This window comes from Pristiophorus japonicus, chromosome 3, assembly GCF_044704955.1.
Source record: "Pristiophorus japonicus isolate sPriJap1 chromosome 3, sPriJap1.hap1, whole genome shotgun sequence".
Taxonomy (NCBI): domain Eukaryota; kingdom Metazoa; phylum Chordata; class Chondrichthyes; family Pristiophoridae; genus Pristiophorus; species Pristiophorus japonicus.
In genome coordinates, this window is record NC_091979.1 from 187,547,270 (window position 1) to 187,572,194 (window position 24,925).

Sequence of the window (24,925 nt, forward strand, 5' to 3'; positions counted from 1 at the left end):
AGACATTAGGCTGCACCCACCCCCACCTTAGGTAAAGGACAGGCTGCGTGGTGCCAATTTCAAAAAATAGAACGGGGAAACATGCTAGTTATTTTTTTGGAGTAGTCAGGGCCAAAAAAAATGGGCGTATCTCTTGCAATATGCCAAAAAACGGCATTGGGGAAAATTGAGCCCATTGTTTTGGAGGCCTATACCAGACCTTTTGCAGGTGTATGGTTGGGAGATGGTACCAACTTACAGTCCACAGCTTAGCTGCACAGTAACTGAGCACTTATGTCTCTGGTTAATCTGCTCCATGTTGACATTATTAGTGAGTTCTGGAAATGCAGTAGATAGTTCGTCCTGTTGCAGAGATGACCCACCGAATCAATGAACAGCATTATACAGGAGGCGATAAATTGCAACAGGGCCAAGAGAATGAAATTCTGAAATGGAAAGTGCAAGGAAATGACAGGATTTAATGAAGAAAACGGGTGAGGGACACAATGACCCTTTTTCCCCATCACTTATTGAAGTATGGTTCAAGAAATCTGGTCCAGGCCACTTGTGGTGCAAATAAACACAGCCATAAGGAAATGGCAGAGATGTTGAGCAATTATTTTGTGTCTTTCTTCACAATAGAAGACATACAGAACATACCGGAAATTGTGGGAAACCAAGGGTCTAAGGAGAGTGAGGAATTTAAAGTAACTAGTACCAGTAAAGAAAAAGAACTGGAGAAATTAATGGATCTAAAAGCTGACAAATCCCTTGGACCTAATGGCATACATCCTCGGGTTTTAAAAGAGCTGGCTTCAGAGATAGTTGGATGCATTGGTTTTAACCTCCCAAAATTCACTAGATTCTAGAACGATCCCCGTGAATTAGAAAGTAGCAAATATAAACCCGCTGTTCATAGAAAATAGGTGCAGGAGTAGGCCATTCGGCCTTTCGAGCCTGCACCGCCATTCAATTAGTTCATGGCTGAACATACAACTTCAGTACCCCATTCCTGCTTTCTCGCCATACCCACTGATCCCCCTAGTAGTAAGGACCTCATCTAACTCCTTTTTGAATATATTTAGTGAATTGGCCTCAACAACTTCCTGTGGTAGAGAATTCCACAGGTTCACCACTCTCTGGGTGAAGAAGTTTCTCCTCATCTCAGTCCTAAATGGCTTACCCCTTATCCTTAGACTGTGACCCCTGGTTCTGGACTTCCCCAACATTGGGAACATTCTTCCTGCATCTAACCTGTCTAAACCCATCAGAATTTTAAGAAAGAAGGGAGAGAGAAAACGGGGAATTAAAGGTCAGTAAGCCTGACATCAATAGTAAAGAAAATGCTAGAATCTATTATCATGGCACTTAGAAAATCACTGTGATTAGGCAGAGTCAATACGATTTGATGAAGGGGAAATCGAGTTTGACAAATCTATTTGAATTTTTTGAGGGTGTAGTTAACAGGGTAGATAAGGGGAAACCAGTGGATGTAGTATATTTGGATTTTCAGAAGGCATTCGATAAGGTACCACACAAGAGATTGTTACACAAGATTAGAACTCATGGGATTGGGGATAGTTAATTAATCCTCAATACATGCTAATATTTTTTTTATTCATTCATGGGATGTGTGTGTCGCAGGCAAGGCCAGTATTTATTGTCCACCCTAATTGCCCTCGAATAGTTTTTTGGAAATCAAAGGATATGGGGATAGGGTGGGAAAGTGGAGTTGATGTAGAAGATCAGCCATAATCGTATTGAATGACAGAACAGGCTTCAGGGGCTGTATCGCCTACTCCTGTTCCTAATTCTAATGTTAAGTAGCTTAAAGCAGCCTCACCTTTTACTGTTTGCCCTCTCTAGAATCCTGTACATTTCCTATTTTTAAAATATGTTTTGGCTTTCATCCCCCAATTTTCTCCTTTCTTCCTCTGAAAGGACTGACTCTTACTGGGTCACAGGTCTAGAGGTGCAGTTAACCCACTTACCCAAGTCATTCCTCATGTGTGGGCACAAAGCAGTAATCAAGCTATATGACCTCGCCTCATCCAAATACACATTTGACAGCACCTCCCAAACCCGCGATCCCCACCACCTAGAAGGACAAAGGCAACCTGTGGACCACCTCCAAGTTATCCTCCAAGTCACACACCATCCCAACTTGGGCATATAGCACCGTTCCTTCCTCGTCGCTGTGTCATAGTTCTGGAACTCTCTCCTAACAGCATCCTGGGAGCACCTTCATTACACGGACTGAAGTTGTTTAAGAAGAAGGCTCACCATCTCAAGGGCAACTAGGGATAGGCATTAAATGCCGGCCTTGCCAGCGACGGCCACATCCCGTGAATGAATTAAAACTGCACATTTCCCAGAAGGGTCACTGGGTAGTGAGCGGGAACCTTGGCTGATTGATTTGTTTTTCCCCAATCAGAACACTGTTGAATATCTTTATATTTCGCAAATGACTGCTGCAGCCTGACCCCTGGTTTCACTCTCTGTTAATTATCGCATGTGTATTCTTTGTCATTTTATTTTCTTTCACTTTCCCCTTGGTTGTGTGAGAATCAGGCACTGTAGAGTAATCAACATTTTAACTAATTAAAGCAGTGTAATAGCCACTCTAAATTACCAGACCGAAGTATAAACTGTTTTTTCTTGTCCTCAATACAAGCCTCTGGAAGGTCCAGATACTGCTGCACATATTTAAATGCAGGCCTACAAAACACTTAGGGAATACTTTGTTTCTGTGTATTTCATTATCCTTGAATTATATATAAACATACTTTAGATCTGACCTCAGTACAGCAGTGGGGCAAAGCATCAGTTTAATTCAGGGTCCAGTGTCTTATTTTCAGCTGGAATGGTAGCATAGTGGTTATGTTACTGGACTAGTAATTCAGAGGGCTCGACGAATGATCTGAAGACATGCGTTTAAATTCAATTAAATAAATCTGGAATAAAAAAGCTAGTATCACTAATGCTACATGAAACTACTGAATTATCGTAAAAACCCTGTGAACATTCACTAATGACCAGATCCAGTCTGTCCTATATATGACTCCAGATCCACAGCATTGTGGTTGATTCTTAACTGCCCTCTGAATGGCCGAGCAAACCACTCAGTTGTATTCAAGAAGATGGCTCACAACCACCTTCTCGAGGGCAATTGGGGATAGGCAGCCTTGCCAACTATGTCCATGTTCAATGAATTAAAAAAAAAATGATTTTCAAGTGTAGTCACTGTTGTAATATAGGGAACGCGGCAGACAATTTACACGCAGTAAGCTCCCACAAACAGCAATATGATAATGACCAGATCATTTGTTTTTCGTGATGTGGGTTGAGAGATAAATGTTGACCAGGACACTGAGGAGAAGTCCCCTGCTCTTCTTTGAACAGTCCTGTAGGATATCTTACTTCCACTTGGGAGGGCAGTTTAATGTCTCATCCGAAAGACGACACCTCCAACAGTGCTCCCTCTGTACTGCACTGGCGTGTCAGACTCTATAAAGTGCTCAAGATAGAGAGGCCGGAAAGACCGTTGAAATGCTGCAGCTTAACACTGATTTGTTTTTCTTCTTCCTTCCTTGTCTTAACAGTTGCCCAAAAGATCGTGGCCACGCGGAAGAAGCAACAGCTCTCTATCGGACCCTGCAAATCGCTGCCCAATTCCCCGAGCCACTCATCGGTGTGCTCTGCACCAGTCTCTGCTGTTCACATCAGTCAGGTACGTGGTTGAGAGCAGGTTCAGGTGAGGAGCGGAAATATGTCGAAAGAAACGAACATACAGTGGGCTGGAGGATGAGGCACGTGCTCCCATCCTATCTGAGCCAGCATACTTTCTAAGGTTTGAACCTACAACAACAACTTGCGTTTATGTAGCGCCTTTAACATAGTAAAACATCCCCGCGGCACTTCACGGGAGCTTAATCAGACAAAATTTGACACCAAGCCACATAAACAGATATTAGGGCAGATGGAGGTATGTTTTAAGAAGTGTCATAAAGGAGGAGAGAGAGGTAGTGAGGCAGAGCGGCTTAGGGAGGAATTCCAGAGCTCAGGTCCTTGGCAGCTGAAGGCACGGCCGTCAGTGATGGTGCGGTTAAAATCGGGAATGCACAAGAGGCCAGAATGGAGGAATTTCAAAACAAGGATGGGAATTTAAAAATTGAGATGTTACTCAACCGGGAGCGACTGTAGGTCAATGTGCACAGAGGAGCTGGGTGGACGGGACTTGGTGTGAGAAGATACACACTGGATGATTGAATCCTGGAGTGTCCAGGATGGCTCAGTAGGAAGTTCCACCTTACATAGTGTGGCACTGAGGAATGCAACAGGCAGGTTCAAGGTGCAACCCCAGCTCTGTTTTGAGTTAACTGATTTGGCATGGCAATGAGGATACATCAGGCATGTTCATTGCCTCTCAGGGAGGGAGAGCCGATTGTTCAGGGTTTCAACTTCTAAATGCTGTCCAATTACCCATGCTGAGAAGGCCGTGTGTGTGGATGTCTGGTCAGTACAGGAATGGGCTTGGCTGTGTTGCCCTCTACAGTCTAATAGTAGAAGAAGAGGAACTTGCACAATCCCAGGACGTCCCAAAGCGCTTTACAACCAATGAAGTGCTTTTTTCTTTATAAGGATAGTCACTCTTGTAGTGTAAGAAACACAGCAGCCACTTTGGGAACAGCAAGATGGTAGCTGAGAGAGTAGATGGGGCCTTGGTTTAACATCTCATCTAAAAGACGGCACCTCCGACTGTGCAGCACTCCCTCAGTACTGCACTGGGAGTGTCAGCTTGGATTTTTGTGCTCAATTCTCTGGAGTGGGATTTGAACCCACAACCGAGGGTGCAAATTACTGAGCCACAGCTGACAAAGGTACAATCTGCATACATGTTTAACTATACAAGGTAGCTTAATGCCTGTCTTTAATTTTTTCCTTCTGTGTTGTAGACAAGTAACGGTGGAGGGAGTTTAAGCGATTACTCCTCTTCCGTCCCTTCCACACCCAGCACAAGTCAAAAGGAGCTTCGGATTGACATCCCTCAAACCGCCAACACTCCAACTCCCGTTCGAAAACAATCCAAGCGACGCTCTAATATATTTGCTGTGAGTATCCACCTCGTTCTGTGAAGATCTGGAGCATTGCTATTCTTTGAGTAAATAATTAACACTGCTAAGCTGAAATAGCACCCAGGTAACCAAAGAACAGAATGCCATCCTATCTGTTACAGCAAGCAATTAAGAAAGCAAATGGTATGTTGGCCTTTATTACAAGAGGATTTGAGTATAGGAATAAGTACATAGAAACATAGACATAGAAACATAGAAAATAGGCGCAGGAGTAGGCCATTCGGCCCTTCAAACCTGCACCACCATTCAATAAGATCATGGCTGATCATTCACCTCAGTACCCCTTTCCTGCTTTCTCTCCATACCCCTTGATCCCTTTAACCGTAAGGGCCACATCTAACTCCCTCTTGAATATATCCAACAGACTGGCATCAACAACTCTCTGCAGTAGAGAATTCCACAGATTAACAACTCTCTGAGTGAAGAAGTTTCTCCTCATCTCAGTCCTAAATGGCTTACACCTTATCCTTAGACTGTGTCCCCTGGTTCTGGACTTCCCCAACATCGGGAACATTCTTCCTGCATATAACCTGTCCAGTCCCGTCAGAATTTTATATGTTTCTATGAGATCCCCTCTCATCCTTCTAAACTCCAGTGAATACAGGCGAAGTCGATCCAGTCTCTCCTCAATGTCAGTCCTGCCATCCCGGGAATCAGTCTGGTGAACCTTCGCTGCACTCCCTCAATAGCAAGAAAGTCCTTCCTCTTATTAGGAGATCAAAACTGAACACAATAGCCTCACCAAGGCCCTGTACAACTGCAGTAAGACGTCCCTGCTCCTATACTCAAATCCCCTAGCTATGAAGGCCAACATGCCATTTGCCTTTTTCACCGCTTGCTGTACCTGCATGCCAACTTTCAATGACTGATGTACCATGACACCCAGGTCTTGTTGCACCTCTCCGTTTCCTAATCTGCCGCCATTCAAATAATATTCTACCTTTGTGTTTTTGCCACCAAAGTGGATAACCTCACATTTATCCACATTATACTGCATCTGCCATGCATTTGCCCACTCACCTAACCTGTCCAAGTCACCCTGCAACCACTTAGAATCCTCCTCACAGCTCACACCGCCACCCAGCTTAGTGTCATCTGCCAACTTGGAGATAGTACATTCAATTCCTTCATCTAAATCATTGTAATATATCTTACTGCAATCATATAGGACCCTGATGAGATCGCACCTGGACTACTGTGTACAGTTTTGGTCTCCTTACCTATTTGTCATAAAGGGAGTGCAACGAAGGTTCACCAGACTGATTCCTGGGATGGGGGGATTGTCCTACAAAGAGATATTGAGTACACAAGGCCTATATTCTCAAGAGTTTCGAAGAATGGGAGGTGATCTCATTGAAACATACAAAATTCTGACAGGGTAGATGCAGGGAGGATATTTCCTCTGGCTGGGGAGTCTACAACCAGGGGTCACAGCCTCAGAATGGGTCGGCCATTTAGGACTGAGATGAGGAGAAACTTCTTCACTCAGAGGTTGATTAATCTTTGGAATTCTCTACCCACGCAGGCTGTTGAGGCTCAGTCTTTGAGTATATTCAAGACAGAGATCGATAGATTTTTAGATATTTAGAGAATCAAAGGATATGGGGATAGTACAGGAAAGTGGAGTTGAGGTATAAGATCAGCCATGATCTTATTGAATGGTGGGGCATGCTTGAGAGGCCGAATGGCCTACTCCTGCTCCTAATTCTTATGTTCTTGTGTTACAGGAGCGGGTAATAGGAGGAAAGTAGCTTCATTGTGAAGTACTTTTCCTAGTTTCTTTCTTGGTTGTTAATTATTTTTATTGCCAGAGAATTCAATAGTTGAAGGGCTATTGTGCGGAGCTGAGAATGTCCTATTCATTGAATGGCGATGAGATAGAAGTCATCGGATGTGTCTGTCACACTGCTTCATTGAAATGACTACTTTCAGACTACCTGTAAATTTTCTTCTGAAGTTGTCAGCACGGGTGCTCACTTGTGATTACTGCCCAGTGCCCCTTGTTGGAAAGCGTACGTTTCTGATCATTGTTTTGGATAGGCAAGGGGCTTGGTCACAATGTCTCCATGGTGAAATGACCTAACACTTACTGCCTCAGCTAACACATAAAGAAGGATCACTTGAGCAATGTACTGAAGATATGCCAGTGCCTGTGGAACTATACCCATGAATCAGTGTGATCATAAAGATCAGGTAAAATGAGCGTTCCTGGGGGCAGAGCTGTCCTAACCCATCTCAATCAGACTACACCTTTGGGAATACATGACTAACTTTGCCAGAAGTTGCGTTCTGATTTGCTCACTTTCAACGCACAATGACGAGGTTAAAAATAAATAATTGTAGGGTCACAGACCTGAAACATAGACCTTTTAAAGTAATTGTGGGAAGGTTCAGAGGGGATATGAGGGGAAATGTCTTCACTCAGAGGGTTGTGGGGGTCTGGAACTCACTGTCTGAAAGGGTGGTAGAGGCAGAAACCCTCACCACATTTAAAAAATACTTGGATGTGCATTTAAAGTGCTGTAACCGACAAGGCCACGGACCAAGAGCTGGAAAGTGGGATAAGGCTGGATAGCTCTTGGTCGGTCTGCGTGGACACGGTGGGCCGAATGGCCTCCTTCCATGCTGTAAATTTCTATGATTCTATGAAACGTCAACCTAACATTTTTCCCTTCTTCACAGATGTCTGACCTGCTGAGTGTTCCCAGCATTTTCTGTTTTTATTTCGGATTTACACTATCCGCGTGGTGGTTTTGCTTATTGTACTAATACCACATTGTGTCTTTGTAATACTGCTGCTGTACTGGATTTCTGCCGCTAGGTGCCCTCACTCAGCTGTAATAATTGTTAGCACTCCCTCCAACGGCAGAAAACAATCAACAATTTCCCACAGGGCCATTTTATTAATATTTGCTGCATATCATCATCTGAGACCGAGGTTGCTGAATCTGGAAAATAGCTGAAGTGTCTTTAAAAGAATGGATTGTAGAAAAATATAAATGTACATTTAATGTCTACCGTGGCTTTGACAAATGAAATTCAAGCAGTCAAGCACGCAATGTTAACTTTTTGGTTCTAACATATTACAACATGCTTAAACTCTTGCTATGTTTAACACATGATAAGTGGTAATTCATTTTGTGAGCTGTTGTAGCCTAAACTACGCTGGTATGTAATTATATTAGAGGGAAAATTAGGTCTTACTCCCATGTCTCTTTCCCCCCCACCCCCAGTTGAAGTAAAAATGTAATTACAAACAAATTCGTAGCTTGAAGCAGATACTGGAACTATTAGTTTATGATCCCTCCACTGTGGCGGTGACTGCACCTTGAGAACTTGTGCGTTGATGTCAGTTGCAGGATACATTAGTGAAAGGAATGATGAACCCATTTCACTTATACAAAGAACTGTCGGTCAGGCACAGCCGACTGAGTGAAGGCTGGCCCGAGACCAACGTTACCTTTGGAAGACGTCAAGTACCCTTTAAAACAACGGTCTTGGTTACGCCCTCGACCGCATATCGCGGGAAAATAGCACTGAAAACACTCCCGATGTGCGCGGTGGAAACTGTATCATGTTAAATGCGCCCAGTGATAACCCTGATTTCCTTGGCTTTCGAAGTTTGCACGGGTTGAAAGGTTACTCGGCCTAAGTAGCGCTGGATGTTCTCTGAAAGAGCTAGCAATGCGATAGCAGTAAATGTTAAACTATTTACAGGACTTGTAAGTCCTATGTCTCACTTATGTGGCTCAATGTTGTAATGATGCAATAAGAGTGCCATTAACATTTTGTGGTATTTGAAGATAACATTTCCAGCCTTCAGCTTTCACTGTACAATATTCCCAGCGGTCTTTTAAGTTTGAATCCCTGCTATGTTACAACGGTCAATTTCTGTCTTCTAGTCTCGAAAAGGAAGTGATCTAGACAAGGAGAAGAAAAATCTTGACACCAGAGCAGACAGTATTGGGAGCGGCCGAGCAATCCCAATTAAACAGGTAAGCTGCTGGTATTTCATTCTCCCCACTGCTCTTTTTAATTGGAGGCATGGAGCACCGTAGTTTCGACACTGTAACATACCTCTTGTTTTTCCCCTCTTTGTTTGTTTGATGCTTTCCATTTCATTAACATAGAAGTCACACACTTGACATCAATTAGCTGGGTCCTAAACGTGCTAAAGTAAGATCATTAGAGTAAGATGCTCACGACACCGTGGGAAGTTTTAATAACTGGGCCTAATTAACTGCAACCTGCAGGCCCTATCTGCATATGGAGTGCTTCCAGCTTTGGCTGCTTCAAAGGCCAGCTTTGTAGGAGTGCCATGATTAGGACTGAACAGGCGAGTGTCTGAATCCGATCACTGTACAGAACTCTTGTGATCTTGTACATTGTTTGACTTGTACAAGATTTGCCGATGCAGGAGGACATTTGAACATGACTTTCTCCGCTCCCAAAGCTTAGGCAATTAGTTCTGATAACCATGGCCTGTGCACTGACTATTTGCCCTTGTTTGCAAATCTCTAATGAAGAGGCTTCAGTAGCATCTCAAATAATGTGCACATTAACTTGCTTGCTTTAATATGGGAGATGGGGGAATTCTTTTGACAGCTGAGAGTGTGGCCTTTGTGTCAATCTTGTCTATACGATCAGGCAAGAAAGATATTTTGATAGTCGTATCTTCTCTCTTTTTAATCCTATTTTTTAAAATGAAGTTGGATGTTATCTTAAACAATGTAACCTTGACATTCTGGGCTTATGTTGGCTTTGAATGTGGAGTCTCACTGAGTTTCTTCTCTGAATAAAGCACAAAGCACACTGAGAGTTTTGTTTTTGAAATTCATAGAACAAGAATCTTTTTTTCTTTGAATCTAAATTTTAGATTTTTTCAAAGTGGTAAGTCAATAACTGCTAATGTTTAAACATTTCCCGGTGTCACTGACTTTTATAGTTAACTCAATATCCTCACCATATCCTCCACACGAGACAGCTGGAAAATTTACATCAAAAGTAACCAAACTACATTTCTGCATCCTGGCATACTCCAGATGTTTGAATAGAGAATAACGGACCCCCAGACTGAGTTATTGAATGAAATCTCATTGAGAGGTTCAAAGAATGAGGGAAAATTGGGTGTGGTTTACAAGTTGGTAATTGAGGGGTACAGCTAATGTATATATGGAATAACAGGGAGTGAGTTTCAGGCAAGAATGTAATTGAGGGATACAGATAATGGGCTCAATTTTCCCCAAAGCATTTTTTGGCGTACTTGAAGAGTTACGCCCGATTTTTTTGTGGCCCAAGTACGCCAAAACAAAAGGGTTGTAAGTTTCCCCTTCATTTTGGCATGGCCTAACCCGAGTGGGGTGGAGCCTTGATCTGCGCCAAAAGGATCGCGCTGCCATGGTAACCTATGAGTTCTCCTGCCTGCCGGTGAATTCTCCTGCATGCGTTCTGTGACTTCTCCTGCCAGTGCGATCTCTGAGTTCTCCTGCCTGCTGGTGACTTCTCCCGCCCCTAGCCCTGGCCGAGTGCAGAAAGGTGAATTGCAGTTTGATGCTGAAGGTAGGACTTTAATTTTTTATTTCTTCTTATTTTAATTGTGTGAAGGAAGGATGGTTTTGCAAGTCTGTTCCCTAAGGCTTGGTTGGTTCAGGTGCAGGTCCTCTCCGTTTCCCGCCCCTATCCCAGGCCAAATGGCCTCCGATGTGCTTGCCTGCGCAGATTTCTTTAACTCTCCAAGGGTTTTCTCAAGTGGCCAAATACGCTGGCCTAAGTAGAAATGGAGTAACTATTAGCTGGCCAAAGTTGCCTAAATGGCCAGAACTGGCATAGGTGGCTGGTAACACCCCCTTTTGATAGAGAAAACACTAACCTAAACAAAACATAACTGAGTGAGTTACGCTGGTGCAAATTGATTGGGGAAACTGGGGATTTTTAAGTTAAGCCAGAAAAAGCAGCCTACTCTCAAAAAACGGAGGACTCCTGGGGAAAATTGAGCCCAATATGTAAATAAAATAATGGATAATTGTGAGTGAGTGATAGGTTTTAATCTAATTGAGAATACAGATAATTTCTATATAGAATAAGGGATACCAGTGAATCTAATTGAGTGAGTGGTTCAGGTGACATCACATAACTGTGACAGTGAACTCTGATGGTTTAGAATCACCATTGTAAGCATGAATTAGATTACAGCCTTGCCTATGCTTCCTTATTTATAGTGTGCATGCCATATATGATCTGAATTTCCTGCGATCCTATATTTTAGTTGCAATATTGCTCCAGGTCCTTGTCCCGTGTTGAGTTTCACACACGGACAGTAACGGTGGGGCGATCGTTACCCCAGCTTTTCAAAGGTATCGTCTGCAGTTGATTATCAGGATTGTGGTGATCTATGTTCTATTACTGGGCCAGCACCACACTTTGGCCAGCTTTGATTTTTGTGGTAACTAATTAGTGCACCATTTCTACGGTATGAATTCAAGGAGCTGAGATGTGAAACATGTCATATCGCCTTATTGCAGTTATTTATCTAATTATTTCAATTGTAAATTTCTGCAGTTTAATATGGTATGTTGATTAATTAAAGTATTTATTTAATCTCAATAACAGAAAGAGCTGCTTTCAAAAAAATTAGCATAAGACTTTGATTAATTCCAATGTAAAGCAAACTTAATGTTTTCTAAAGAAGTGTGCAAATGCTTTAAAAGCTAAGGAGAGGGAGAAAAAAAATCATCAGAGTCTCTGCTTTGTCTTGACTGGGCTTGTCATTTATTAATTTTTCATAGCGGGAGAATTGTACATACATAATCACTTGATTGCAGTGGGAGTTGGCAAGTTCCTGTGGTCTCATTTGCATAAATCTTGTTAAGTCAATGGCAGTTAATGAAGTACAAATGAGCTCAAAGAAGGTGACATGGAAATGGCTGATGGCAGATGGGAAATCTGTTTATGTGATCGCAGCTGTGTGTGTGTGTGTGTGTGTGCATGTGAGGCTCAGGCTGGCAGTGTGCTCGGCTTTTACAGTATCCTCGTGCAGTCTCAAAGGCCAGGGCTTCCTCAAAGGCAAAAATGTCCTCGCTTTTCACATCAAACCACTGAGCTTCCAAGTAGGATTCTATTGATCTCAGTATACGGCTATTTATAACCTGCTTCCCTACGAGTGCCTCTGTCACACTGGGTCGTGGTGCGAGGTGGGACCCTTTAATTAGGTTTGGTGAAATTTCTTTCTGTTTTGCTAAAGGTAATGGGAGATGAGTATATTTTTGAGATGCTGTCCAAATGTAGAGGACCCAACGGTGAGGTAGTTAGAGGAGATTTGGGGGCAAACAATGAGTTACCTCGAGGAGAATCGGAATAAATAATGAATTAAAGAAAGGAGAACAATGAGCAGGAAGTGGGTTTTGTAGAGGAGATTTGGGATGACCAGTGAGTTACAAAATGGATAGTCAGGGCCAGCAATAAGAAAGAAAAGAAAGACTTGGATTTATATAGTGCCTTTCATGACCATCGGACGTCTTAAAGCGCTTTGCAGCCAATGAAGTACTTTTGGAGTGTAGCCACGGTTGTAATACAGGAAACGCGGCAGCCAGTTTGGGGACAGCAATCTCCCACAAACGGCAGCGTGATGATGACCAGATAATCTGTTTGTTTTGTTACGTTACGAATTGAGGGATAAATATTGGCCAGAACTCCACTGCTCTTCGAAATAGTGCCATGGGATCTTTTACATCTGTCATGTATGTAACCACAATGTAACACCACTGTATTACTTTATACACTCAGCCTAGATGCACACCTTGACCACAGGGAGTGAACTTGTGGGAGACACTCCTTACCTGATCACACAGGTATAAAAAGGGAGGTCCCACGCAGGGTCATCGTCTTTGGAGTCCTGTGAATAAAGAGTTAAGATCACAGAGTGGCCTTGTCCCTGGAATATGCCTCGTGTGGTTTCATGCTGTAGAGTAAGGACTTTACATTGGCGATGAGAAACGGGAAGTCACGACCCATGAGAATGGCCACCGGTAGCACAGAGGAACGGTACTGTGTTGGGGAAGACTGGGACGATTTTGTCGAGAGGCTTCAGCAAAGCTTCGTTACAAAAGAATGGCTGGGGGATGCAGCGGCCGACAAGCGAAGGGCTCATCTTTTGACCAGCTGCGGACCAAGCTCATGAAGGACTAAGTAACACCCGAAAAGCCAGCGGACAAAACCTTTGAAGAACTTAACAAATTGATCGGGAAGCACCTCAAACCGGCGAGTAGCATACACACATGGCCCGACACAGATTCTACACCCACCGACGTCATGAAGGACAGAGCATACCGAACTTCGTAGCGGACCTCCGGCGTTTGGCCGGCCTCTGTAAGTTCACAGATGCCTGCAGGGGGGAAGATGCTAAGGGACTTCTTTATCGAGGGCATCGGTCATGCAGGAATTTTCTGCAAATTAATTGAGACCAAGGATTTGACCTTGGAAGCGGCGGCGTCGATAGCTGAAACTTTCATGGCGGGGGAGGAAGAGACGAAAATAATATACGCGCACAATTCTGCCTCTAACATGGCGATGGATCAGGGAGTCAACATAATCAATGCGACTCAGAGCCCCGCAGGCAGGCAGGGGCAGTCCGACACTCCCCAGGCAGCAATAGATTCCAGAGTAGGACTTCAACAGAGACAATGGCAGGCTGAACGGACATTCACGCTATCACAGTGGACAATGCGGCCAGGGATGGGGCCATTGACACCCACTAATAGGGTACTTAAGAGCAGTCAAAGGGACAGTCAGCGCGGAATGCTTGGCCATAGTCCCTTTGTTCACAACAATGGAAACTTTAACTCCTGCTGGAGGTGTGGAGGAAAACACTCAGCGAGATCTTGCAGATTTCAACAGTTTGTCTGCAGGAACTGCAATCTCAGTGGCCACTTAGCTCGAATGTGCAGGAAGTCTGCAACCAGACTAATATATGAGGCGGATGGACCAGAAGAGGGTCTTTGAGGCAGGATGACTTTTGGGGCAAATCGATGAACGTCGAGGTTCAGCGGGTCCATATGGCGAATATTCACAGTTCATACACCAAAACGCCACCAATGATGATGAGGATTTTATTAAGCAGTATCCCAGTACGCATGGAGCTGGACACTGGGGCCAGCCAGTCACTCATGGACGTTCAGCAATTTGAGAAGCTATGGCCACTTAAAGCTTTAGAACGTATTGAGACACAATTACGGACTTACACTAAAGAAATCATTCCGGTGCTAGGCTGTCACACACAATGGGTTAGTGAATCGGCTGCCGCTCTGGGTTGTCCCGGGCAATGGTCCCACACTGTTGGGGAGGAGCTGGTTAGCCGAGATGACCTGGAAATAGGGGGATGTTCACGCAATGTCATCTCTGGAGCGAAGTTCGTGCTCAGAAGTCCTACAACAATTCGATTCACTATTCCAACCTGGCGTCAGGACTTTCAAAGGCACTAAAGTAGTGATACACATCACCCCGGACGCCAGGCCAGTGCACCACAAAGCCAGAGTGGTGCCTTATGTGATGCGGGAAAAGATCAAGAGCGAATTGGACCGGCTGTTGAGAGAGGGCATCATCTCGCCTGTTGAATTCAGCAACTGGGCGAGCCCCATCGTTCCCGCCCTAAAAGCAGATGGCTCTGTCAGGATCTGTGGCGACTACAAGGCCACCATCAACCGGGTGTTCCTACAAGATCAATACCTGCTCCCGAGAGCGGAGGACCTCTTCGCCACGCTGGCAGGTGGCAAGCTGTTCACCAAGTTGGACTTCACTTCAGCCTATATGATCCAGGAGCTGGCCAATGAATCTAAACTACATCACCACGCACAAGGGACTGTTCGTTTATAACAGGTGCCCGTTTGGCATTCGATCAGCGGCCGCGATTTTTCAACGAAACATGGAAAGCCTGCTTAAATCCATTCCTGGAACAATCGTATTCCAGGACGACATCCTCATCACGGGTCGAGACACTGAGGAACACCTCCACAACCTGGAGGAGGTGCTACGCCGACTGGACCGGGTAGATTTGCGACTCAAGAAGTCTAAATGTGTGTTCTTAGCTCCTGAGGTTGAGTTTCTGGGCAGGAGGGTTGCTGCAGATGGGATTCAGCCCACCGAATCCAAAACAGAGGCGATTCGACGAGCACCCAGGCCCTGCAACACATTGGAGTTGCGTTCATTCCTGGGACTGTTGAACTATTTCAGGAACTTTCTGCCGAACTTGAGCACGTTGTTGGAGCCGCTACATGTGCTCCTGCGTAAGGGTTGCGATTGGTTTTGGGGGGACTGTCAGGAACGGGCTTTTGATCGGGCGCGAAACCTACTTTGTTCAAACAAGTTGTTGACCCTGTACGACCCCTGTAAAAAATTGGTTCTGACATGTGATGCATTGTCCTATGGGGTTGGGTGCGTGTTGCAGCAGGGCAATGCTGAGGGTCAACTACAACCTGTGGCTTATGCCTCCAGGTCGCGCTCTCAAGCAGAACGGGGATATGGGATGGTCGAGAAGGAAGCGCTTGCATGTGTCTATGGTGTAAAAAAAATGCATCAGTACCTCTTTGGTAGGAAGTTTGAATTAGAGACGGACCACAAGCCATTAACATCCCTGTTGTCTGACAGCAAGGCTATCAATGACAACGCATCAGCTCGCATACAGCAATGGGCTCTCACGCTGGCTGCTTATGACTACTCCATACGGCACCGGCCCGGCACTGAAAATTGCGCTGACGCGCTTAGCAGGCTTCCACTGGCCACCGCTGAGGGGACAGCGAAGCAAAGCGCTGAGATGGTCATGGCTGTCGATGTCTTTGACAGCGCAGGCTCCCCCATCACAGCCCACCAGATCAAAATCTGGACAAACAAATCCCCTCCTATCCCTGATTAAGAAATGTGTCCTGACTGGGGATTGGGCGCCCGCACACGGAGCATGCCCTGAGGAGGTCAGACTGTTCCACAGACGGATGAATGAGATCTCCATCCAAGCCAACTGCCTACTATGGGGCAGCCGGGTAGTTATGCCCCAGAAGGGCAGGGAGGCATTCATCAGGGAACTCCACAGCGAGCACCCAGGCATTGTGCTGATGAAGGCCATTGCCCGGTCACACGTTTGGTGGCCTGGAATTGATTCAGACCTGGAACACTGTGTTCGCAGGTGCATGACATGTGCCCAGCTGGGTAATGCCCCCAGGGAGGCCCCGCTCAGCCCGTGGCCCTGGCCCACCAAGCCATGGTCACGCATTCATGTTGACTACGCGGGCTCGTTCATGGGAAAGATGTTCCCTATTGTGATAGATGCGTACTCGGAATGGATCGAATGCATCATCCTAAATTCATGCACATCATCCACCACCGTGGAAAGCCTACGTGCGATCTTTGCAACCCATGGCTTGCTGGACATCCTGGTTAGTGATAATGGCCCGTGTTTCACGAGGCATGAATTCCGAGAGTTTATGTCGGGCAATGGCATCAACCATGTCAGGACTGCGCCGTTCAAGCCAGCCTCCAATTGCCAGGCGGAGCGTGCGGTCCAAATCATTAAGCAAGGTATGCTCAGGATTCAAGGACCCTCCCTGCAATGCCGCTTATCACATCTCCTGCTGCCGTATCGATCCCAACCGCACTCGTTCACGGGAGTCCCGCCCGCAGAGCTACTAATGAAACGGACACTCAAAACTCGGTTGTCCCTCATTCACCCAGTCCAGACCGACATGAGTTGAGTGCAAGCGCAAGTCACAAAACGAGTACCATGACCGTAATTGGAGGGGGAGATGTATAGAAATAAATTATCCTATATTCATCCTCAATCACGCCATGGAGCCCAAATGGCTTGAGGGCACTGTAATTGACAAAGAGGGGAATAGGGTCATCGTGGTAAAACTCAACAATGGTCAGATATGCCGTAAGCATCTGGACCAAGTAACAAAAAAGATTCAGCATCGACACGGAGGAGCCTGAAGAAGACCATGAGATGGAGCTCACAACACCGCCAGTGAATGAGCAACAAAAGCAATCAGAAGTATGCACAGTCCCTGCCGTCTGGCCGGAATCATCACATGTGACAGACACTCATGTCAGTGTCCAACAACCAGAGCCCTAACTGCGGCACTCCACAAGGGAGCGTAGACCACCTGAAAGACTAAACCAATGATCCCAATAAGACTTTGGGAGGGAAGGTGATGTCATGGATGTAACCACAATGTAACACCACTGTATTACTGTATACACTCAACCTAGATGTACAACTTGACCACAAGGGTTGAACTTGTGGGCGACACTCCTTACCTGATCACCTGGTATAAAAAGGGAGGTCCCACGCAGGGTCATCATCTTTGGAGTCCTGTGAATAAAGAGTTAAGGTCACAAAGTGACCTTGTCCCCAGAATGTGCCTCGTGTGGTTTCATGCTGTAGAGTAAGGACTTTACAACGTCCACTTGAGAGAGCAGACGAAGCATTAATTTAATGTCTCATCCAAAAGACAGCACCTCTGACAGTGCAGCACTCTCTCAGCACGGCACTGGAGTGTCAGGCTAGATTTTTTTTTTTTTTTTTGTGCTCAAGTCCCTGGAGTGGTACATGAACCCACAACCTTCTGACTCAGACGAGAGTGCTACCCACTGCACCACAGTTGACACTGTGTTATATAGAGGAGAGTAACAGGGAAGAGGTAAGTTATGCAGAAGACAATAGGAGACCAGCAGTGGAGGAGTGCAGCAGGGATAGATGTGAGTTATTTGGAGGAAAGTAGGGAATCACAAGTAAATTGCACAGAGGAGAATAGTGAGCTGGCCAATGAATTGCAGAAGATAATGGAGGCCAGCATTAGGTTGTGAGAATGGAGAATTGGAATCTGGTAGTGAGGTGCAACTACAGACAACTGGGTGCCTGAAAGTAAGTTAGCTAGTGGAGAATAGGGAGCTCATAGTAAGTTGACCAAGTAGAGAATAAGGGATCAAAAGTAAAGCTACATGGAGGAGAATAGGAGACCAACAGTGGATAGTGCAAGTGAAGATTAGGAGGGCAATATGGGCAGAAGAAGTCATAGGCAGAGAAGAGTGCTCATTATGTTTGTATTTTGCAGCGCACAAAGATTTTTAAATTATCTCTTGCACACAAGATTGTTACTACCTAATCCACTCATGTCCCACATGTTGGACAAGAGTATGTAACTGCCATCTGTGACAAAATACCCTGCAGGACAAAAGTTCTCGTTGAAAAACACTTTCTTACCATAGCTTGCTGACTGACAAAGGGATAAAGAGTGTTAAAAAGACAAGCCTGAAGGCTCTGTGCCTCAATGTGAGGAGTATTCGTAATAAGGTGGGTGAATTAACTGTGCAGGCAGCTCGTAACGATTATGATATAATTGGGATTACGGAGACGTGGCTCCAGGGTGACCAAGGCTGGGGACTCAACATCCAGGGATATTCAACATTCAGGAAGGATAGACAGAAAGGAAAAGGAGGTAGGGTAGCGTTGCTGGTTAAAGAGGAAATTAACGCAATAGTAAGAAAGGACATTAGCTTGGATGATGTGGAATCTGTATGGGTAGAGCTGCGGAATACCAAAGGGCAGAAAACGCTAGTGGAAGTTGAGTACAGACCACCAAACAGTAGTAGTGAGGTTGGGAATGGCATCAAACAAGAAATTAGGGATGCGTGCAATAAGGGTACAGCAGTTATCATGGGCGACTTTAATCTACACATAGATTGGGCTAACCATGCTGGTAGTAATGCAGTGGAGGAGGATTTCCTGGAGTGTATTAGGGATGGATTTCTAGACCAATATGTCGAGAGCTGTCCATCCTAGACTGAGTGTTGTGTAATGAGAGAGGACTAATTAGTAATCTTGTTGTGTGAGGACCCCTGGAGAAGAGTGACCATAATATGGTAGAATTCTTTATTAAGATGGAGAATGACAGTTAATTCAGAGACTAGGGTCCTGAACTTAAGGAAAGGTAACTTCAATGGTATGAGAAGCGAATTGGCTAGGATAGACTGGCAAATGATTCTTAAAGGGTTGACAGTGGATAGGCAATGGCAGACATTTATAGATTACATGGATGCACTTCAACAATTGTACATCCCTGGAGTAAAAATAAAAAGGAGGAGGTAGCTCCACCGTGGCTAACAAGGGAAATTAGGGATAGTGTTAAATCCAAGGAAGAGACAAATAAATTGGCCAGAAAAGCAGCAAACCTGAAGACTGAGAGAAATTTAGAATTCAGCAGAGGAGGACAAAGAATCTAATTAGGAGGGGGGAAAATAGAGTATGAGAGGAAGCTTGCAGGGAACATAAAAACTGACTGCAAAAGCTTCTTTAGATATGTGAAGTGAAAAAGATTAGTGAAGACCAACGTACATCCTTTGCAGTCAGAATAAGGTGAATTTATAATGGGGAACAAAGAAATGGCAGACCAATTGAACAAATACTTTGGATCTGTCTTCACTAAGGAGGACACAAATAACCTTCCGGAAATACTAGGGGTTCAAGGGTCTAGCAAGAAGGAGGAACTGAAGGGAATCCTTATTAGTCAGGAAATTGTGTTAGGGAAGTTGATGGGATTGAAGGCCAATAAATCCCCAGGGCCGGATAGGCTGCATCCCAGAGTACTTAAGGAAGTGGCCCTAGAAATAGTGGATGCATTGGTCATCATTCCAACATTCTATTAACTCTGGATCAGTTCCTATGGCCTGGAGGGTAGCTAATGTAACACCACTTTTTAAAAAAGGAGGGAGAGAGAAAACAGGGAATTATGGACCGGTTAGCCTGACATCAGTGGTGAGGAAATTGTTGGAATCAATTATTAAAGATGAAACAGCAGCGCATTTAGAAAGCAGTGACAGGATCGATCCAAGTCAGCATAGATTTATGAAAGGGAAATCATGCTTGATAAATCTTCTAGAATTTTTTGAGGATGTAACTAGTAGAGTGGACAAGGGAGAACCAGTGGATGTGGTGTATTTGGACTTTCAAAAGGCTTTTGACAAGATCCTACACAAGAAATTAGCGTGCAAAATTAAAGCACATGGTATTGGGGATAATGTATTGACATGGATAGAGAACTGGTTGGCAGACGCGAAGTAGAGAGTCGGAATAAACGGGTCCTTTTCAGAATGGCAGGCAGTGGCATGGTGCAGGGTTCAGTTCTGGGACCCTAGCTATTTACAATATACATCAATGATTTTGATGAAGGAATTGAGTGTAATATCTCCAAGTTTGCAGATGATACTAAGCTGGGTGGCGGTGTGAGCTGTGAGGAGGATGCTAAGAAGCTGCCGGGTGACTTGGACAGGTTAGGTGAGTGGGCAAATGCATGGCAGATGCAGTATAATATGGACAGATTAGGAAAAGGGGAGGTGCAATGAGTCCTGGGTGTCATGGTACATCAGTCATTGAAGGTTGGCATGCAGGTACAGCAGGCGGTGAGGAAAGGCAACTGGCATGTTAGCCTTCATAGCCAGAGGATTTGAGTATAGTAGCAGGAAGGTCTTACTGCAGTTGTACAGGGCCTTGGTGAGGGCACACCTGGAATATTGTATTCAGTTTTGGTCTCCTAATCTGAGGAAGGACGTTCTTGCTATTGAGGGAGTACAGCGAAGGTTAACCAGATTGATTCCCGGGATGGCAGGATTGACATATGAGGAGAGACTGGATCAACTGGGCTTGTATCCACTGGAGTTTAGAAGAATGAGAGGGGATCTCATAGAAACATATAAAATTCTGACAGGATTGGACAGGTTAGAGGCAGGAAGAATGTTCCCGTTGCTGGGGAGTTCCAGAACCAGGGGTCACAGTATAAGAATAAGGGGTAAGCCATTTAGGACCGAGATTAGGGGAAACTTCTTCACTCAGAGAGTGGCTAAACTGTGGAATTCTCTACCGCAGAAAGTTGTTGAGGCCAGTTCGTTAGATATATTCAAAAGGGAGTTAGATATGTCCGCTACGACCAAAGGGATCAAGGGGTTTGGAGAGAAAGCAAGAAAGGGGTACTGAGGTTGAATGATCAGCCATGATATTATTGAATGGCAGTGCAGGCTCAAAGGGCCAAATGGCCTGCTCCTGCACCTAATTTCTATGTTTCTATGACACTGTTTCACTCTGCTGGGGGATGGGGACGGTGGGACGTGGGGCGGGGACGCTGGGGGATGCGGACGGTGGTCCCTGACTCTGAACCTTGCACTGACAGCAAACTGAAGGCATTCTTTTTAGGGGATGGTACACTGTGGACCCAACATTTGCTCTCTTGTAATCGCCTGTGTCTAAACCTAATGTCCAGTGCAATGTGTGTTCTGAGATCAAGCATGTTCATGAATTGAATAGTTTGCAAGTCTCCTTACTGGCTCATACACATTAAAAAAAAGTGTGTTTTTCAGGACTATCTCATCATGAAAAATGTATCATTGAATAAAGGATTTTTCATATTTGTTGTTTTGTGTGTTGCACTATTTTACCCCTTCCCTCTCATCTGCCCCTTCAACCAAAGCCTGAGTCTGATTATGCCCCTGTTTTGCACCATCTGACATCAATAGAGGATGAATGATGAGGTGTTGAATTGACCTATTGAAGTGACTGTTCTCAAAGATGAGGGAGGGTGCCATTAATCTGCAACTAATATCTCTTTGTATTACACTCTTGTCTTAGAAGAGTGCAGCAATATAAACCAAGCACCATACGCTGTCTCTACAGATATCAAGGAAGCGGTTTTGCCGTCTGTTTCCAGAGGCCAATAGCAGCATTTGATGTTGGGCCCACTATTTTATCCTGAGCTCTCAGTCCACTCACACAGGTGGTCAGTGTCCTTATGAATCTTCCTCCAACATCAGGAAATTGTGTGTGGCCAGAACTTCTAATCGCAAACACAACTTCGCAATAATGGTGCGTGTTCAAATTTTGTTCACGGACAATTGTTCCTGAAATCTGTCGTCAGTGCAAACAGTATAATTTACCACAAAGGGAACCAGATTATATTGAAAGTGGATATAAATGAGCTGTTGTCGTCATCAATATTCCCTTTTTTAAAAAAAAAGGTAACATTAATTTTATCATGCTTGTCTTTTGTTCGGTATTTTGTTCAAACATTGAGTGAAGATGACGTGCTGAGAGGTACTGGCTTGTTCTGATTACAAGGCCATACTCTAGTGAAACCCCTGAATAAATCAGAACAAAGCAAAAAGCTTACATTTCTGGAGTGCATTGACTGTTTTTATTTAAATATCCTGTGTTTCTGGCTGCCTCTGTATCAGTGTGAACCCAGCTCCCTCATACTGCAGGACTTGATGGCCAACACTCTGTTACTGGCTGTATCTTCACTGTTGTTTGTCCAGCTCTCTCTCTCTCTCTGATTTAGTCACTTATCGTAGCCAGGACTCTCTGTTAATGACTATACTGATTAATCTAGGTCATTCACGCTGCAGGGCTCAGCAATTCTTCCAAGTTTGTTCTGCCTTCAGCACTCTCAAAAAAAATTTTTTTTAAACGATAAAAGGTATCAATTCTTTTAAAGGGTGGTAGAATTGGCAATCATTGTTATCATTGGGAGAACGGGTTTGGAATTAGTCCCACCAGTGCGAGGTAGATGAATCAGCATTACTCTTTAAATATAATGGCTATGTGGGATCGACAAACTTAAAACCTGATTGGATTTTGTGAAATAATTTTTTTAAATGTTCATTTCCCTACACTTTCTAGCTGTGCTGTTACAGTAAGTGGGATTGAGAGATTCGTGAACATTGGTATCATCAAATTCATGGAATTTTTATATCTATTTAAAAAAAATAAAAATCTGAACAATTCTGCCTAAGTCCTATACTCAAGGAAAACCAAGTTTTCACTGTGTTGATTTGGGTAGAAGATATTCACAGAAGTTGAGAATCTGCTTTTTGGCAAATGGTACCCAGGTTGGCACATGTGGAACTGACAGACTGTTGTAACTCACTCGCACAGAATAGTTTTCTCATGAAAGAAGTAATCAGTGCGTGATTAATGAAATGTGTGTTTGCCTGTGTTTGTGATAGTGTGGGCTTCAGCAGCTTTGTGTGATAATACTTACTTTGGGCTCAATTTTGGCCACTAGAAATTTCTGGCATACTTACCAGAGGTGCTCAGTTTTCCACACATGGAAGTGCAGCAAAAATCTTCGGGCCGATTTTTGCCGTTGTCCCGGGTCTTCTAGCTGCTGGCATGGCGTGGCGACTGGGTCTGTGGGCGGAGCCAGCATCCTGCACTGGAAACAGTGCCGGGACGCTGGACATGCGCAATAGGATTGGGATTGCCGTGATCGCGCATGCGCAGTAGAATCGGGTCAGTGGGTGAGTGAGAGAGCTGCAGTTTCAACTGACCACTCATGCACAGTAGAATCGGGCTGCCGTTAGTGGAGAAGTTAGGAAAATCAATAAGCACAACAACAATCGCTGCCCACCCCCTCCCAGACAGAGTCAAAAAGCAACATTGCAGCTTATTGTTTATCAGATCCAGTGGGTCTTCTGTTTTGTATCGGAGAATTGAGTCGTCCCCCCTTCAGCCTCCCGATACTTTGCCACGTTTCTGCCGAGCCCAGCCCAGCCTCTCCTCACCCGCTCCCTCTCAGCCTCCCGATACTTTGCCACGTTTCTGCCCAGCTCAGCCCAGCCTCTCCTCACCCGCCCCCTCTCAGCCTCCCGATACTTTGCCACGTTTCTGCCCAGCACAACCCAGCCCAGCCTCTCCCCCCGCACCCCCCCTTCCCTTCAGCCTCCCGATGCGTCTTTGCTGGCTGCCCCTTTCCCAGGCCGAATGGCCTCCTGTACAGGCCGGCCCGCTGCCTTCCCCGGCCGAGTTCAATTCAAGGTAGGATTTACTACTGTTATTTGTTATTCAATTGTTTACCTGAGTTCTTTATTTTTATTGAGTTATTTCAACTTTTATTTGCAATGTTTGGTTTTTGGTGCTTGGATGCAGGTCTTTACTTACTTACCTGTGCCGATTTCTTAACTGTCCGCAAGGTTTTTCAGAGCCGGCTACACACGCTGACCTAAGTGGATTTGGAGTAACTTTTAGCTGGCCACAATTGCCTAAATGGTCAAAACTGGCGTAAGTGGCTGGGAACGCCCCCTTTTTAAAAAAAAACCTGAACTAAAAAAAATCGTACCTAACTGAGTTACACTGGAGCAAGATGTTTAACATACGTCAGAAAAAACAACTTACTTCAAAAAAATTTGAGCAAGTCATGGCCAATATTGAGTCCAATAAATGGGACGCTGGGTAGAAATATGTTCTTTACGTTTTCTGCTCGTCCCCTCCTGCCCTTTTCTCCTGAAGGCACTGATTCTTTCTGGAGTACAGTTCCTTCCAGTATAGTACCGAGCTGTTTATAACGTGTGTGCCTGGACAATGTCACAGGGCTGTTTGTCTGTTCAGAGTTTCACAGCTAAGCCTTGTATCATCACACAACAGTCAGTGAATAGTGATCAAGGGCAGAATTTGTTTCTGTTCTCCCCCCGCCCCCCCCCCCCCCCCCAGCCCACCCCCCAGGTTCAAGGACATTGAGGTCAGCTCCACCTTGAGATCAGATGGGAAATTGATCCTGGTTCACTCCTGGTCTATATGGCACAGATCCACATTGAGCAGCATATTCACATTTTTGAATATTAAGGTGCACATTTCATTATAGTTTCAAAATGTTCCAGAAATTATACGTCAAAATATTAATCATACGTCACTGAGAATAAAATGTGTGGAAAGCACGTTAATCACTTATCAGAAGTTGATCTCCGAAAAACAAATGGTTTTGTGCTTCCTTTGAACCCATACCATT

At 44.7% G+C, this 24,925-nt stretch overlaps 1 protein-coding gene across 3 annotated transcripts in view; it reads left to right on the forward strand.

Moving 5' to 3' along the window:
- agap1 (ArfGAP with GTPase domain, ankyrin repeat and PH domain 1) overlaps positions 1-24,925 on the forward strand; it is a 1,020,940-nt gene that overhangs the window by 626,548 nt on the left and 369,467 nt on the right. For all 3 annotated transcript variants that reach the window (XM_070876105.1, XM_070876104.1, XM_070876106.1), the window contains 3 exons: positions 3,582-3,709; positions 4,935-5,090; positions 9,017-9,109. In XM_070876105.1, the coding sequence (XP_070732206.1) occupies positions 3,582-3,709; positions 4,935-5,090; positions 9,017-9,109 (377 nt within the window). The remainder of the gene's footprint in view (positions 1-3,581; positions 3,710-4,934; positions 5,091-9,016; positions 9,110-24,925) is intronic.